The sequence below is a fragment of the Cibotium barometz genome, chromosome 41 (genome assembly GCF_041138505.1).
Source record: "Cibotium barometz isolate CiBa-2024 chromosome 41, ASM4113850v1, whole genome shotgun sequence".
Classification (NCBI taxonomy): Eukaryota; Viridiplantae; Streptophyta; class Polypodiopsida; order Cyatheales; family Cibotiaceae; genus Cibotium; species Cibotium barometz.
In genome coordinates, this window is record NC_141086.1 from 2,735,189 (window position 1) to 2,752,715 (window position 17,527).

The window sequence follows — 17,527 nt, forward strand, 5'->3', positions numbered from 1 at the left end:
CGATTCACAAAACAGGGGATATGCTCGATCCGAGCAACTACAGGACGGTTATGGTTGGCCACGTGCTGGCCAAACTCTATGGTGCAGTGCTGGAGCAGGAGCTTAGCTTATATGCTGAGCGAGCAGGTTTACGCTCATCAGGGCAGGCAGGCTTCAGGAGAGCTTTCTCTACCACTGACCATGTATTCACTTTGAGATGTATGATTGATCAGGCCAGAGTGAGGAAGAGAAAGCTCTATTGCTGCTTTGTGGATTTCCGCAAGGCATTTGACACAGTACCACGAGAGAGGCTCTTTCAGCGCCTGCAGTCTCTTGGCATACCAGCAGATATGACATGGGGCATCTATGCATTATATGAGCAGGTTTTTGGGCGAGTCAGATGTCCAGGAGGTATGTCCGAGACTATTGCTAGCACCATTGGTGTGAAGCAAGGATGCCCACTTTCCCCCACGCTATTTGGGTTATACATTGATGAGGTGGCTGACTTCATTACACGGGGAGGCGGAGATGGAGTTGATTTAGCAGGTACCTCAGTACATATTATGCTCTATGCTGATGATATTGTATTAGTGTCTGAGTCCCCAGGTGGTCTACAGCAGCATCTACATGCACTCCATGATTTCTGCACACAGAGGGGTCTTACTGTGAACCTTGGGAAAACCAAGGTTATGGTCTTTCATACATCGAGACAGGGCAGGAGTCAGCTGACATTCACTCTCGCAGGATCCCAGGTGGAGGTGGTGACATCATACGTGTACCTAGGGGTTACCTTCTCTGCAGCAGCCACACGCTTTACCATGGGTTCAGCAGCCAGAGCTAGATTGACACGGGGATATGCAGCATTGGCTATGCTAGAGAGACAGTGCCACCAGGCGCATTTTCAGGAGCCCCGGACGAAGGGGTGGCTATTTGACACATTAGTCACACCGGCATTGATGTATGGAGCAGCAGTATGGGCACCAGGCCTTGCTACCCATTGGTGGACACAGATAGAGAGACCACAGGCCCTCATGATGGCACGCATGATACGCAGCAAACCGTCAGTACCTCATGACATTATCCGAGCAGAGTTTGCTGCGCCTCCTATGATGGTAGAGGCCATATTTCAGACTATATGCCTGCTAGACAGATTCAGAGAGATGCCACAGGACAGATTATCATACAGAGCTTTTCAGGCATCTAGACAGTTGGCTGAGGCAGGAGACAGAGGATCATGGTATGCACAGGTCACACATTGGTTCTCACAGCATGGCCTAGACATGGATCATCTACCACCATTCCAGTATGACAGGGATGCACCACATATCCGTCTCTCTCATAGTGAGAGGAACAGAGTATTGAGACAGGATCTATGGCAGCTCTATACACGAGAGACATGGATATCGCCTACACAGCCTCTTCCACCGAAGATGCTATACTACAGAGATCACTTCATGAGTATCACTGATGATGGATTTATAGAGAGGCCTAGATACATGGAGGGCTTTTTACCACACGGCTCCCGAGTGGCTATTGGTCAGCTCAGAGTTTCATCACACCGATTGGAGATTGAGACTGGCAGAGCAACACGGATCCCCCGAGAGGAGAGGGTATGCAGATTGTGCAGAGAGGAGGTGGAGAGTGAGGAGCATTATGTATGCAGATGCAGAGCATATACAGCCATCAGAGAGAGATATCCCATTTTATTCAGAGAGCCACATTCCCTGCGCCAGATCTTTGAGGCAGCAGACCAGCGCATACTGGGGAGATACATTCTAGACATACAGCGCCACAGAGAGACATTATTACAGGCTCAGACAGCTCCAGAGGGGGGGCGACAGACACAGATTACTACATTTTTTCAGAGATCCATACCCCTCCCAGCCCCTACACGGCAGGGAATTACTCTCCAGAGAGCAGAGACACTTAGAGCCCGCAGGAGACAGAGGACACCTGGCTTTCGGACACCACGCCTATACCAGAGAGAGATGACAGAGATCAGAGCTCAGTTTCACAGAGAGGGTGCGGAGCGACTGGCTCGCTTCAGAGCACACCCAGGCATGTTCTTCAGGGAGCTGTGGACACCCCCTTCACTGATGTATACCATTTTATACCCCCAGTATGGTACAGGATGGAGCTAGCTAGGTTGCATATCATGATTGTATACTCCATGCATATAGCTTTGCATTCTCCTAGTAATAGAGCTCCATCCCCTGCACACCCAGATTCAGCTTTTTTTATTCAGTACTTTTTCATTTTGTTGGGATGACAGAGGATACCCCATACATGTACTCCGATTTGTCTCATAGGCCGAGTTCGGTCTTTTGGAAGACGTTAATAAAATCTTTCTTTCTTTCTTTCTCTCTCTCTCTCTCTCTCTCTCTCTCTCTCTCTCTCTCTCTCTCTCTCTCTCTCTCTCTCTCTCTCTCTCTCTCTCTCTCTCTCTCTCTCTCTCTCTCTCTCTCTCTCTCTCTCTCTCTCTCTCTCTCTCTCTCTCTCTCTCTCTCTCTCTCTCTCTCTCTCTCTCTCTCTCTCTCTCTTTCGCCCCGCCCGCTTCGCTTCGCTGTTCCCAGTTCGCTTTGCGCCGCTGTGCGTAGCCGCCCTCTCTATTCGCGCCTCTGTGCTGGCCCGCCCTCTCTGTTCGCTACTGCCGCCCACTTCGCTTTCGCCTCGCTGCCAGGCTGGCCCGCCTGCCTGTCCGGTAGGCTGTGTGCCTCCCTTTTACCACCCACCCACCCACGCTCCTTTTACCACCCACCCTTGCTCAGGCCCCCAAGGCAGCAACATAACTCTTCTCTCTCTCTCTCTCTCTCTTCCCTACCTATGGGAAGGGCTACAGAGTAATTTCGAGGAATGGCCCCGAGTCTCCAAGAGAAACTCGAGGCTCTCAAGATGGCAACGAAGGCACTAATGAAGGAGAACAAGAAGACATCCGATTCCAACCTCAATGAGGTGGAGAACAAACTACACTGGCACATCATGGCCTCGAAGCACGGGTCACGGACCTTGAACAAGAGAACACAGCACTCAAGGAGGAGGTGAGTGCATTGAAAGTGGAACTAGTAGCCGTCAAGAACACCGAGAAGGAAGAAGGGGAGATCAATGAAAACACTCTCACGGCCATCAAAGAAGAGATCTCCAAGGAGATCACAAAGGACATGGAGGGAAAACTCGAAGCCAAGCAGTCAGGATGGGTTGAGGTGGTGAACTCTCAGTCCTTTGTACTGATGCTTGTATTTTGCAGCACCTAGGGAGAGTCTCCCGGGCTGCCTTGCTGTATTCACTGCTCTGTTTCTCTTATGAGCAGGAGAGATCTTTTGTAGCCCTACAGGCGTTTTTATATAACTAATGAAAGGATCTTTTCTCGAAAAAAAAAAAAAAAAAGAAGGCCTTCTATCGAGATGGTCAGGTCATCATTGATGGCCGGCCCATGGATTAACGGGTTGGGGCCTATGGGACACAGACCAGGCCACTGACAGAGATACACATGGCAGTATGGAACTGTAATGGTTCACTATGGGTGGAGCCTGGACGACTGGAGCATGTTCTGGTGGGAGAGACATCATACTTCTGACAGAGACACATCAGAGCCCACAGAGAGGACTACCTCGAGTAGAGGGATTCCAGTGGGAATCAGCATACAGGAGGACCACACGCCAGGCTACCTCAAGAGGGTCGGGGGGAGTAGTAGTTCTATTCGGACCGGAGCTACAGGGGAGACTGAGAGTGGTAGCACAGGATCCAGAGGCCAGATACAAGTGGATCACCTTACAGCTCTCATAGGACAGGGTTATATACATAGCCCTATGTTCCTTTCCTCCATCAAGATCCACCTATGTCATTACAGAGGACATGCCACAGGAGGAGGAGACCATAGTGACAGGGGGACGGCGGGACGCCCACGTGGGACGTGGGAACGCCGTCCCGACTAACGGCAGTTGCGTAACGGCGGCGGGACGGCCTGGGGGACGGGACGTGACCAGGGGACGGGCGTCCCCGCCGGGGGGGGCGGGGGGACGTTGTCAGCCGGGGGGGGGCAGGGGGACGTCTGCAACGGCGCAACGGCTACAAATTCGAGCCGTTTTTTTTTCGGGTAACGGCTACTAGCCGTTGGCGGCTGGCCGTTTGAGAGTTTGAGAGAGAGAGAGAGAGAGAGAGAGAGAGAGAGAGAGAGAGAGAGAGCTACCATATGCTATATAATGGGCTTCTTGCTACTCCTCTTCTACTCAAGCCTTCCAACTTCCAAGACTTGAGTACCTCTCCACCATCTCCCTCTCCTACTCCACCACCTTCCTCTCCACCCTCTCCTACTAGACTACTTCATATAAGAAAGGAGCTTCTTGCAAAGCTTGCCGCCCATAGAGCTTTGAGTGCAAGCCAAAGGGTGCGTGGAGTGGATCCCAACACTTATGTCACTCCAACACAAACATCAGGTTCTACATCGGGTGGTGGTGCCCCTCTATCACGTCCTCCTCGTGGCACTACTCGAGGCTTCACACAAGCCGCCTTCTCAATGCCGCAACCTAGTCCACCCTCTCTCTCTCGTCAACAAAGTACTCTTGAGGGGAGTTGGGATCCCAAAAAGAAGGAGGAGGTTGATGCCGCGGTGGCCCGCTTCTTTTTTCATGACCACATTGCTTTTCGTGTGGCACGGTACGTATTTCACTCACATGATTTCATCATCATGTCTCACGGGTCACCATTTTGCCATTCTAATTACTTACCCTCTTTTTTTTTGAAATGATAAATAGGTCCGACTACTTCAAAACGATGGTGAAGAAGATTGGCGAGTACGGTCCTCACTACACACCTCCATCCTCCGAAACCTTGCGGACCACTATGCTTGACAAGGAGAAACGCCTTGTTGAGCAAGCGGCGGCAAACACAAAGAGACAATGGGCTCGCAATGGAGTCTCTTTGATTGCAGACGGATGGAGTGACACGCGGAAAAGGTCTATCCATGGCCTTGTGGCATACTCACGGGGGGAGATGTACTTTGTCTCCTCACATGATGCTTCAGGGACGGGAAAGAGTGCGGATGTACTTGCTGCTGAGTGGAGTAGTGCTGTCGAGATTATCGGCCCCGAATGTGTGATCGGTTTCGTCACGGATGGTGAGGCGACAAATAGGGCAGCGGGAGCTATTCTTGAGAGTATGTATCCTCAAATCACCATCTCTTTTTGCATGGCACATTGTCTCAATAATCTTTTGAAGGATATTGGAAAATTGTCATGGATTGAATCGGTGATTGATGATGCATGTGCAATTGTGACCTTCATCAACAATCACACATACCTTCGATCCAAGTTTGGGAAGAGGTCCACAAAGGTCCTTCTTAAGTACTCGGACACTCGCTTTGCATACAACTTTCTTATGTTGCATCGCTTGAAGGATTGTCAGGGTGCCGTGCGGCAACTATTCATCAGTGATGAGTTTTGCTCCTCATCTTTTGCACGTACACATGTAGGGATTTCATGCAAGAAAAAGGTCGACGATGCTGATTTTTGGGAGGACCTCAAGCGTGTTGTAAAAATGGGGGAGAGACAAAGATAAACTGAAACTGAAATGAGAGCAAGACTACAGGAAAACACAAAGCATAGACATACCTTGAGATGAGTGTAGACAAGACACAAGATTGATACTTTCATTGATGTGACACCTACAATATATAGGTGAGAAGTACAAGATTGAGTAGACTGACTTATGGGATAAATGTAGAGGTGCCACATGGCACTAGACTCAAGACACAAAGACTCAACTGAAACTAGACTAGAGAAATAGTACACCTAGTGTGCACTTATTTCCAACACCCTCCTTAAGTGGACACTAGGAGGAAGACAAAAGGACAAGACTATAACATGACAAAAGATAAGACCAAGACAGAGAGACTAGACAAGGATTGAGAGACAAGCTAGAAGACAAGATGGACAAGACTAGAAGACAGACATAAAGACTGATAGACTGAGAGACAAGACATGAGAGAAAAAAGATCCTGAGACACCCCTCCTCAAGTGATATCCTCATATGGGTCCACAAGGGTAGGGACAAGAGTGGATCATAGACACAGAGAGAGACAATCAGCCAGTAGAGTGGTCCCACAGAGAGAGAGACTTTCAGATAGACATGAGAGAGACTGACAGATAGAAGATAAATGGGGACATAGACAAAAAATGCCAAAAGAATGTGGGTAGCTAATCCACAAAAGAGAGGCATATAGACTGATAGATAGAGTGTCAAAGACATGTGACAGGATAGACACACAGGATAGACACATAGGATAGACACATAGACAGAGAGACTGACTGATTGTAGATAGATAGAGAGATGGACCTAGATAGATAATCCCTCCTCAAGGGCAATCCTCCTGCTAGAGTGGGTAATGCAGGGGTGCCTCTTGGATAGGGACAAAGATAAGTCCATGTAGACAAATAGACACGACATTACCCCATGATCTACATCATTGGTGATCAATGGTGGTAGATAGCATGAAAGCATAGACAAATATGAGAGAGATGGGAAGGTCTTACCATATTTGGCAGTGTCTAATCCCGTACATGAGAGACAGATAGATGAAGGGAAGGTCTTACCACTTGCTGAAATGCAAGGGAAGTGTCTAATCCCATGAAAACTGAAAATTAAATTTTTATATTTTGAGTATTTTTCGAAAGTAGAAGACTGAAAATTACATCTAGATATCTTGATTTGATTACTCCAGCTTGAGCAGGTCTTCCCTCTTTCAAAACCATATCTTTGACAGTCTATCCAGAGGGATAAACCATGAATGCTGAAAGTAATCATGAAGCATGAAGAACTTGCTAAAGTCGTGAAAGTGAGTGGGCATTAGGGCCAGGCTGAGGATTGTTAAACGAAGAGCATCCATACCTCGAAATTTGCAGAGCCAGGAGCAGCCTTTATGCTTGGAACAGATCAGTAGGAGAACAAGAGTAGAACAAGACTTTGACAATGTAGCTTAAGGTACAGCTCAAAAGTGAATACTGAGTGATAGTGATCTTCAGTTGATGCACAGGACCAGTCTACACGAGTGGCAAGGAACAAGAGCCACAAACTGGTAGAGGCTAGTGGTTGCAACCATAAACAAGGACTGAAGCATCAAGACAGGACCGGATTCTTCCAGCAAATGATCAAGGCTGTAACTGAACTGGATAGCTGAAACAAGGCTGCTGAATATTTTCAACTGCAGGGCGGGGAAGATATTTGAACATGATGATGCCTTCGATGAAGGTCGCCCAGAGTGATGTGCCCCAAACCGTAGAAAAGCTGAGGAGGTAGGTCAGGCGGAGAGGCACCATAGTGCTGCTGTTGGTAGAGGTGCTGCCCACATCCTCGAATCCAGAGGTGAGGGGATCCAGGGAGGAAACCACCACAACAAAGTGTGAGATCCGCTCCGGCCAAGCCAAAAGCCAAGCCAAGCGGATGCATGCTGAAGCTGGGCCAGAAGTTATTGACAAGAAAGAGGGCCGAAATATTGGACTCCCCAGGTAAGAGCTTGTAGGGCGGATCTCAGCCAAAACTGCCACAGTGCCCAAGGAGTGCTGCGCAGATAGAACAAGAGCTCATAGGCAGGTTTTGAGTGCACACAAAGCTGAGTCGACTGCACTAGGCCAGCACAGGAGAGTGGCAACGGTTGGTGAGGTCGAGACTCGATATGCAGCACGAACAGGCTGGAGTCATGGACGTCACAGCAGAGGAAGGCTCTGATACCATGTTGTAAAAATGGGGGAGAGACAAAGATAAACTGAAACTGAAATGAGAGCAAGACTACAGGAAAACACAAAGCATAGACATACCTTGAGATGAGTGTAGACAAGACACAAGATTGATACTTTCATTGATGTGACACCTACAATATATAGGTGAGAAGTACAAGATTGAGTAGACTGACTTATGGGATAAATGTAGAGGTGCCACATGGCACTAGACTCAAGACACAAAGACTCAACTGAAACTAGACTAGAGAAATAGTACACCTAGTGTGCACTTATTTCCAACAAAGCGCACTGACGCCATGGTGCATCCCATTGTCCACTTGCTCAGGATTGTTGATGTTATGCAGCCATGCATCGGCAAAGTATATGAAGCCATGGACCAGATGATAGAGAGTCTTGAGAAGCTTGAGCCAGACGTAGATAGATATGAGGAGATCCATTCGCTTTGTGTGGCGAGATGGAGCTCATATTCCTCTCCTTTACATGCAGCTCCTTTTATGGTGGACCCAGAATTTCAGGGAGAAGGGCAGGAGGGTGATAAAGAGGTGAGCAACGGTTGGAGACTCATCTTGGATCGCCTCACGCCGGATGCAGAAATCAGGCGCAAAATTAGAGACCAGCTCTCTAATTACAGGGCATTTCAAGGCTCATATGGATGTGCAGATGCGCAGCAGGACAGATTCAAGGTTGGTGCAGTATTATGGTGGGAGGACTTCGGATCAGATGGACCAGAGCTACAACAGTTGGCGATCCGGATCTTGAGCCAGTCCGTTAGCTCTTCTTGCCTAGAGCAATTATGGTCCTCCTACAGTCACATTTCATCAAAGAAAAGAAATCGGCTTGGGGTGGAAAGAGCTAATGATCTTGTCTTCATTAGCGCAAACTTGCGCATGCTTGGCAAGAGTGCAAGATGCAATGCCGATACTTTTACACAGTGGGAGATGGAACAAGAGGAGGCAGCTACAACTATTGCACAAGAGGGAGGGACAGATGGTTCTCATCATGAGCCTTCATCGAATGACACAACCCCCATCCACACTTCACGCACTCATGATCATGAGGCTAGCACCTCTCTTATTGGGAGCGCAGAGTATGAGAGCGAGTGACTTATATTTTGTATCGCCTAGGCCCCAACATCTTTTGAGTATATCTATTTAATGTTATCAACTTTAAAGTCTTTCTTTTCCGACTTTGCAAGTCTTGACTCTTGACTCTTGCACCTCGTAGCGTAATTTAATTTTAAATGTAATGTGTATCATGATTCATAACTTTTGGAGTTAGAAAGCTTGTTGTTATTGATTGATTAATCTTGATTCTTTACTCCTCTAAAATTACAATTTTAAGTGCCGTCCCCACCTCCCGTCCTCGTTCCCTACCTTTAGCCATCCCCGTCCCCGTCCCCGTTCCCGTCCCCCGTCCCCATCCCCATCCCCTGGTAACTATGGAGGAGACAGGAGCCTCGCCATACACTTGTCTGTCACAGGAGATTATGCATTATTCTACACTAGGGAAAGTATTTCTTACGGGTGACTTCAATGCCCACACACAGAGCAGACAATGTGAGGTGTATGACTATGATGATGTGATATGCAGCGGAAGTCTTTGTATTGGAAGATCCTGTCACACAAATGCTCACACCGTCTTCTGTATCCTGAGTTTCGTGAGTTTAGCAATCCACTTTAATACTTCAAACTTTAAAGAGATGAGAGAGAGACAGAGATATGAGAACTGTACACCAGATTGGGTCCCGAATTACCCACTAAAGGGCCCCCTATCCCGATAACGAGATAGTATTTGCTTTATTTCTTTAGAGAGAATGACTGTGGACTGTAGATAAGCCAAACGCAAGATCTCGGAGGATCGGAGAGTGGCTGATCTGTACACTGCTGTAGAAACACCTCAATGACTTGATCTCGAGCCTATGCACTCTTCCCAAGGGCATGAGGAAGGGCTGCACACCTGAGGCTCAAAGAAGAAGAAGGTGGACTGTTCTACACTATGTTAGAATGCTGAAAACACATATGAATGCTATGTTACCTTCACCAGATGACTGCTGCATGTGTGGATGATGCATAGAAGGCTGGACACTGATGCAAACAACAGATTCAGGGCTGGAAACTGCTGTAGACTGAACCTTCAGGGCTGGAAACTGCTGTGGACAGAAACGCTCAAGTGTAGAGGATGCTGTGGACTGAAACGCAGACCTGTAGGGCTGCTGTGGACTGAAACGCATGAGCAAACAGAGGCTTGCAGGCTGCTGCTGCTGTACGGCTGGAACAGAAACACAGACTGCTGTACGGCTGCACAAAAAATGCAGAGAAGCTGCTGATTGCTGGCGTGGAACTGTGCTGAACTGAGGTGCTGAATCTGGGCCTGAACTGAGGCTGAATCAGGGCTGAATGCAGGCGCCTAGGGCTGACTGAAGCTATGGTTCTCAAGGGCTGGAGAAGAAAGCTTATGGGCTCTAGGGCTGGATTAGTCTTGCAAGGGTGAGGAGAGCTCTTAGCACAATGAAGACTGAATGAGAAAAGAGGCTCTAGGCAAGCCTATTTATACTAACTGGAGGTTGGTCATTTAATAAAGTTAATATATATAAATGCCCAATAATGCAAATAATGATAAATAAATACTAATAAATATGGGAAAAATACCAGGTAAATCCCAGTAAATTCCCTAAGGCTTTGGGGATGTTCTAAATGATGCACAGGCATATGTATGCATATTATGCAAAGATGCAGAGTGCTTTCTGATGCAAACCCTAAGGCTTCTACTGACTCTACATGCATGAATGATTCTCTCCAAGTGGGTTAAGGGACTTGACTGACTGACTGACCCACTAAGGCTGAGGAATGACCTACGTAGCTCGTGCCTGACTTATCCTGGACTGAGGATGTACAATGGGGTCACGGCGTACGACAATTATCATCCTATTGGGTTCTAAAACTGTACAACTGCTGCACTTCTGATGATGAGCCATCTTGTCACCATGCACTGAGTGCAGAGTGCATGTGACATTCCCTCCTGATTAGCTTGGCGGCAGGTTCATGGCTTTCAAGTAGTCCGCCAATAACTAGGGGTACTCCTGGAAGAACTCCTCGTCGAGCCATACAGCTTCATGGGTGCCTCGATCTCGGAATTTCGTATAGAACTGACGAATCCGTCGACCGGAACCATGCTTCCATCGATGAAGAAGGATCTGCTCGGGCTCAATAACTTCTGCCTCGTCTACCACGTCTGGCTGTTGTTCATCTGAAACATCAAACACTTCTGGACCAACATATGGTTTTAGCCAAGAAACATGGAAAACATCATGCATTGTCCAACTGGCAGGCAACTTTAACTTCATTGAGACATCACTTATCTTCTTAACTATTGGAAAAGGGCCAAAACTACGGAATGAAAGCTTGGGACAACGTTTGCCCATTTGTTTCAATCTCTGCTTCATGATACGCAAATAGACCCAATCCCCTTCCTTGAAGTGGACATCTCGTCTAGACTTATTTGCCTGTCTGCTATATGCTTCCTGAGCTTTGGTCAAGCGGTCCTTGACTGACTCAATGATCTTGGAAAATGCTTCCGTGGTTTTATTAGCCTCTAAAGATGGAGACACCATTCTCGTCAAAAGAGAAGAAAAACGGCGACCCAAGGCTGCTTCATATGGAGTCCGTCCGACACTGGATGAATGAGTGTCGTTCAAGATAGCTTGGACCAACGGAAGATAGTGCTCCCATTTGGACTGCTGGTCATGACAATATGACTTGAGGACATCAAAGGCCAACTGATTATAAATTTCTGCCTGGCCATCTGTCTGGGGATGGAATGCACTAGACAACTGCAATTTAGTTCCAAAGTTTTCAAATAATTCCCTCCAGAAATGCGAGGTAAACTTGGAATCCCTGTCTGATGTTATGGTGCTAGGCAAACCACAAATTGGATACCAATGCTTGAGAAACAGACAGGCTACGTCCTCGACTGTGGCCGTATGCTTGCATGGGATGAGCATGCAGAACTTACTAAAGCGATCCACAATGGTAAAACACTGAGTGTTACGGGATCCAGTGGATGCTGGTAGAGGCCCTACAAAGTCCATAGATATGTCGATGAAAGGTCCGTCGGGGATAGGCAAAGGTTGAAGTAAACCTGCCTTCTTTGTGTGGGGAACCTTGACTTTTTGACAAATCTTACAGGCTTGTACATGTGCATAGACATCACGCCTCATCTTTGGCCAATAAAAGGACCGTTCTAATTTCTCGAGGGTACTGTTGATACCCCTATGTCCTCCAACTAAGGAGTCATGGGCATCGTGGAGAAGAGCGGAACGCTTTTCCCGAGTAACACAGAGACAGTTCCTGTAGAACAACCAACCGTTCTGTACTGAATAGTGGCCAGGCTCAGAAGTGAGGGCCAAACTATACTGAGTACCAAACTCAGGGGAGTCGACATATTGGTCTTTCATACTATCCAAGCCCTTCCCCGTGATTTCGAGAATGGTAGCTTCTTGGACTGCCTGGATGCTGGACTTTCGACTGAGAGCATCTGCTACTGGGTTATGCTTACCAGGGATGTATTCAATCATACCTCCGAACTGTTGGAAGATTTGACTCCACCTGGCCTGTCGATCACTCCACTGGGCACTTGGCATAGTCTGAAGCCACTTAAGTGCTTGGTGGTCTGTTTTCACTGTGAAAGCCTGTCCATAAAGAAAAGGCTTCCAATGTTTGAGCGTTGTGATCACACCCAAAAGCTCTTTGTCATATATCGAATAATTCTTTTCGGCGACATCCAACTTTCTACTGTAATATGCCACGGGTCTATTGTCCTGCTGGAGGACTGCACCTATGGCTACATTGCTGGCATCGGTGATGACCTCGAAAGGTTCGTCCCATGATGCTAACTTTAATACAGGTGCTTCTGAGGCAGCTTTCTGGAGTGCACGGAATGCATCAAGTGCCTTACCTGTAACTGAGACTTTCTGCTTGCGAGTCTTCACCCCCTTGAGCAAGTCGGTAAGAGGTGCTGCAAGGTTGGAAAACTGATGGACATGTGTGCTATAGGCCTGACAAAGACCTACGAATGAACGGATTTCTTGGGCGGTCTTAGGAATATCCCAATCTAAGATCTCCTGAACCTTTGATGGGTCCAGTCTAATCCCATCGGAACCGATGATGTAGCCCAAATACTGAACTTCCTTAACACCAAAGATAGACTTTTTGGCGTTTATGTAGAGCTGATTATCTCGCAAAAGTTGCAAGACTTTCTCCACATCTTTCTCATGCTGCTCCACAGTGGCTGAGAAGACTAGTATGTCATCAAGGAATATGAAAACACACTTCCCAATGTGGACTGCGAAAATCCTACACATCATCTTATTGAACGTTGCGGGTGCATTTGTAAGCCCAAAAGGCATGACTACGAACTCATAGTGACCACGCTCTGTCCTGAAAGCTGTTTTTGGAATGTCAGCTTCAAAAATGCGGACCTGATGGTAACCACTCTTGAGGTCGATCTTAGTGAAAAACTTAGCACCGTCTAAACGCTCCAAAATGTACTCTATCCTGGGCATAGGAAACTTATTCTTGATAGTGAGTTTGTTTAATGCCCTGTAGTCTACACAAAGGCGTGCAGACTTGTCCTTCTTTTGGACAAATAGGATAGGTGCAGCAAATGGGGAGGAAGAAGGCCGAATGAATCCGGCTCGGAGAAGCTCAGATAACTGCTTTTCCAACTCGCCCTCTAAAGTCTTGGAAAGACGATAGGGAAACCTGCTAGGAGGATCTGATCCAGGGACCAAATCAATGTGATGGTCCTCAAGGCGAGAGGGTGGGAGACTGGGCGGGAGATCGTCCCTAAGCATAATGTCCTGGTGTCTGGATAGGAGGTCTGCTAACTGAGGGACTAAAGATGTAATGGATGCTACTAATGAGGGAGGGGCTGTTTGAGCACGAACATAAAGGAGTGCTCCTTCTGCTCCCTTGTGGATAGCTCGTCTGGCCTGGAGATGTGAAATCAATGGGATGCCAAGAATGCTTCTATCCCCCCGAATCATGACAGGCTCAGCAAAACCTTTACAAATAGTAAAAGTGTCCTGCCCCCAATTGGGAATAGGCTCATACTGACGGAACCACTGAATTCCTAAGATCATGTCCCACCCCAACAAAGGTGAGATGATGAAATCTCGTTGAAATGAGGCCTTCTGAACTTCAAAGGCAAACTGCTGTTTCTTCTGGTAAATGTGGGTGCGAAGACCAGGTGTAAACCAGTCCACATCCAGATGATATGGGACTAATGTGCAGTTCAATTTATTAGCCAACTGGGGAGAGATGGCGTCTTCAGAACTACCCATATCGAAAAGGACTACAAACTGTCGGCCCTGGGCAGAGCCATAAGCTCGGATGAGGCTCTTCTGAGCAGCATCGCTCTCACCCTCCTGCTTAGCATCAAATACCACGGATGGTATAGGATGCATGGAAGGTAAAAGTTGGACTGCATTTGAGGTAGTAGGCGGGGCTGGAGGAGCTGGGGAGGTTGTGGCAACTGTGGCAGAAGGAGCTTTGGCAGCTTGTGCCGCTTGCCATTTTTGGCAATCCTTCTTACCATGCCCTATAATATGACAGAAAAAACATCTATTTTCTGACTGATACTTCTTTTGCTCCTCTGGAGGAAGATAACCTCCAGTAATGCCTGCTTTAGCCTTTTCATCATGGGTTTTCTTAGGTTCTTTATCCTTCTTACCCCCTGAACTGGAGCTATTACTGCTGTCCTTCTTAGCATCTTTAGAAGATGAGTTACCTTTCCCTGTCTGTGCAGCTGATTGCTGCTGCTGGGGTTTGGTACTGGACTGAGATGCTTGCTTGGGCTTGCCCCCGTTGAGCTTCATTTCTTCATTCTGAGCGAGAGTCAGAGCCCGGTCATATGTACTTGGTTCAAAGTTACGAACTGTGAACCGAATGTTGGAGTCCAATCCACGAATGAATCGCTCCATCTTGGCCTGCTCAAATAACCCTAACTGCTGTGCTCAAGTAATAACCTTACCGGAAAACTGAAGCACTGGGGATCCGTTCTGTCTGAGTCCATAGAACTCGTCTTTCAGACCGGTCATGTACTGGGGCGGGAGATATCTGGTCTTCAGGTCATGGACAAAGATGTCCCAGTCAAAGGCTGTGACAGCTTTGGCCTGGTCTGTATGAATACTAGACCAATGCTGCCACCAAGTGACTGCCTCACCAGTGAGATGGGGAGCCGCTAAGTGGACTTTGTCTTGTGGGTCTGTGATCCTAGCTAATGGAAAATGAGCATTAAACTGATGAACAAATTGATTAACTGAAGAATGATCACACTTACCATCATACTTACTGAAATTTGGTTGACTGCGAATGATGGTGGTTGATGCTGCTGCGGGCTGCTGGCTGGTGACACCTATGACTGGGGAGACTGAGGAGAGCTCCTGATACCTCAAGTGTATGGCCTCCTTTTCTCGTTGGTGTTCGAGTAACATACGTTCTCGATCAAGCTGACGTTGAAAGCGGCGAGTTCAGCCTGACGCCGGTCTTCGTCGATCCTGCGTTGGGCTTCCTCATAGTCCCGTCTTTCTTCTTTTTCTCTTCGCCTTCAGGCCTCGTCCTCTCTCCTTTGTTGTTCCATCTGAAAGAAGAGGGACATGTAGTCAGGTGCTGCTGGAGGTGTAGAAGGACGTGCTGCTGTTGCCTCCAAGAGTTGGAGACGCTCCATGAGTAGCTGGTTCTGAGCTCTAAGAAGAGCTATGGTGTTTGCTGTAGGCGGAAGAACGAGGTCTCCTTTGGGGGAGACGTCTTCCGGCTGATGAGTACTCTCTCCTGTAGACATGATGCTGGCAGCTGAAGTCGGTGGTCGTGCCGGAACGCAATCTAACCATCCAAGGATGCCCCCACGCTAGGATACGGTGTGTGTGGACTATCTGAATCTGATACCAATGTGATATGCAGCGGAAGCCTTTGTATTGGAAGATCCTGTCACACAAATGCTCACACCATCTTCTGTATCCTGAGTTTCGTGAGTTTAGCAATCCACTTTAATAATTCAAACTTTAAAGAGATGAGAGAGAGAGAGATATGAGAACTGTACACCAGATTGGGTCCCGAATTACCCACTGAAGGGCCCCCTATCCCGATAACGAGATAGTATTTGCTTTATTTCTTTAGAGAGAATGACTGTGGACTGTAGATAAGCCAAACGCAAGATCTCCGAGGATCGGAGAGTGGCTGATCTGTACACTGCTGTAGAAACACCTCAATGACTTGATCTCGAGCCTATGCACTCTTCCCAAGGGCATGAGGAAGGGCTGCACACCTGAGGCTCAAAGAAGAAGAAGGTGGACTGTTCTACACTATGTTAGAATGCTGAAAACACATATGAATGCTATGTTACCTTCACCAGATGACTGCTGCATGTGTGGATGATGCATAGAAGGCTGGACACTGATGCAAACAACAGATTCAGGGCTGGAAACTGCTGTAGACTGAACCTTCAGGGCTGGAAACTGCTGTGGACAGAAACGCTCAAGTGTGGAGGATGCTGTGGACTGAAACGCAGACCTGTAGGGCTGCTGTGGACTGAATTGCATGAGCAAACAGAGGCTTGCAGGCTGCTGCTGCTGTACGGCTGGAACAGAAACACAGACTGCTGTACGGCTGCACAAAAAATGCAGAGAAGCTACTGATTGCTGGCGTGGAACTGTGCAGAACTGAGGTGCTGAATCTGGGCCTGAACTGAGGCTGAATCAGGGCTGAATGCAGGCGCCTAGGGCTGACTGAAGCTATGGTTCTCAAGGGGCTGGAGAAGAAAGCTTATGGGCTCTAGGGCTGGATTAGTCTTGCAAGGGTGAGGAGAGCTCTTAGCACAATGAAGACTGAATGAGAAAAGAGGCTCTAGGCAAGCCTATTTATACTAATTGGAGGTTGGTCATTTAATAAAGTTAATATTTATAAATGCCCAATAATGCAAATAATGATAAATAAATACTAATAAATCTGGGAAAAATCCCAGTAAATTCCCTAAGGCTTTGGGGATGTTCTAAATGATGCACAGGCAAGCCTATTTATACTAACTGGAGGTTGGTCATTTAATAAAGTTAATATTTATAAATGCCCAATAATGCAAATAATGATAAATAAATACTAATAAATACCAGGTAAATCCCAGTAAATTCCCTAAGGCTTTGGGGATGTTCTAAATGATGCACAGGCATATGTATGCATATTATGCAAAGATGCAGAGTGCTTTCTGATGCAAACCCTAAGGCTTCTACTGACTCTACATGCATGAATGATTCTCTCCAAGTGGGTTAAGGGACTTGACTGACTGACTGACCCACTAAGGCTGAGGAATGACCTACGTAGCTCGTGCCTGACTTATCCTGGACTAAGGATGTACAATGGGGTCACGGCGTACGACAATTATCATCCTATTGGGTTCTAAAACTGTACAACTGCTGCACTTCTGATGATGAGCCGTCTTGTCACCATGCACTGACTGCAGAGTGCATGTGACATTCCCTCCTGATTAGCTTGGCGGCAGGTTCATGGCTTTCAAGTAGTCCGCCAATAACTGGGGGTACTCCTGGAAGAACTCCTCGTCAAGCCATACGGCTTCGATCTCGGAATTTCGTATAGAACTGACGAATCCGTCGGCCGGAACCATGCTTCCATCGATGAAGAAGGATTTGCTCGGGCTCAATAACTTCTGCCTCGTCTACCACGTCTGGCTACTGTTCATCTGAAACATCAAACACTTCTGGACCAACATATGGTTTTAGCCAAGAAACATGGAAAACATCATGCATTGTC

At 47.4% G+C, this 17,527-nt stretch overlaps 2 protein-coding genes across 5 annotated transcripts in view; one reads left to right on the forward strand and one right to left on the reverse strand.

Annotated features, from left to right (window-relative positions):
• The window catches only part of LOC147614597 (disease resistance protein RML1B-like), a 106,169-nt gene that overhangs the window by 52,790 nt on the left and 35,852 nt on the right, over nt 1-17,527 (reverse strand). The gene's annotated exons all lie outside the window — the stretch shown is intronic.
• On the forward strand, nt 4,430-8,835 carry LOC147614601 (uncharacterized). Its single transcript, XM_086779868.1, has 2 exons — nt 4,430-5,505; nt 7,994-8,835. Exons 1-2 carry the CDS (start codon nt 4,720-4,722, stop codon nt 8,810-8,812), a joined length of 1,605 nt encoding a protein of 534 aa, XP_086635994.1. The 5' UTR covers nt 4,430-4,719; the 3' UTR covers nt 8,813-8,835.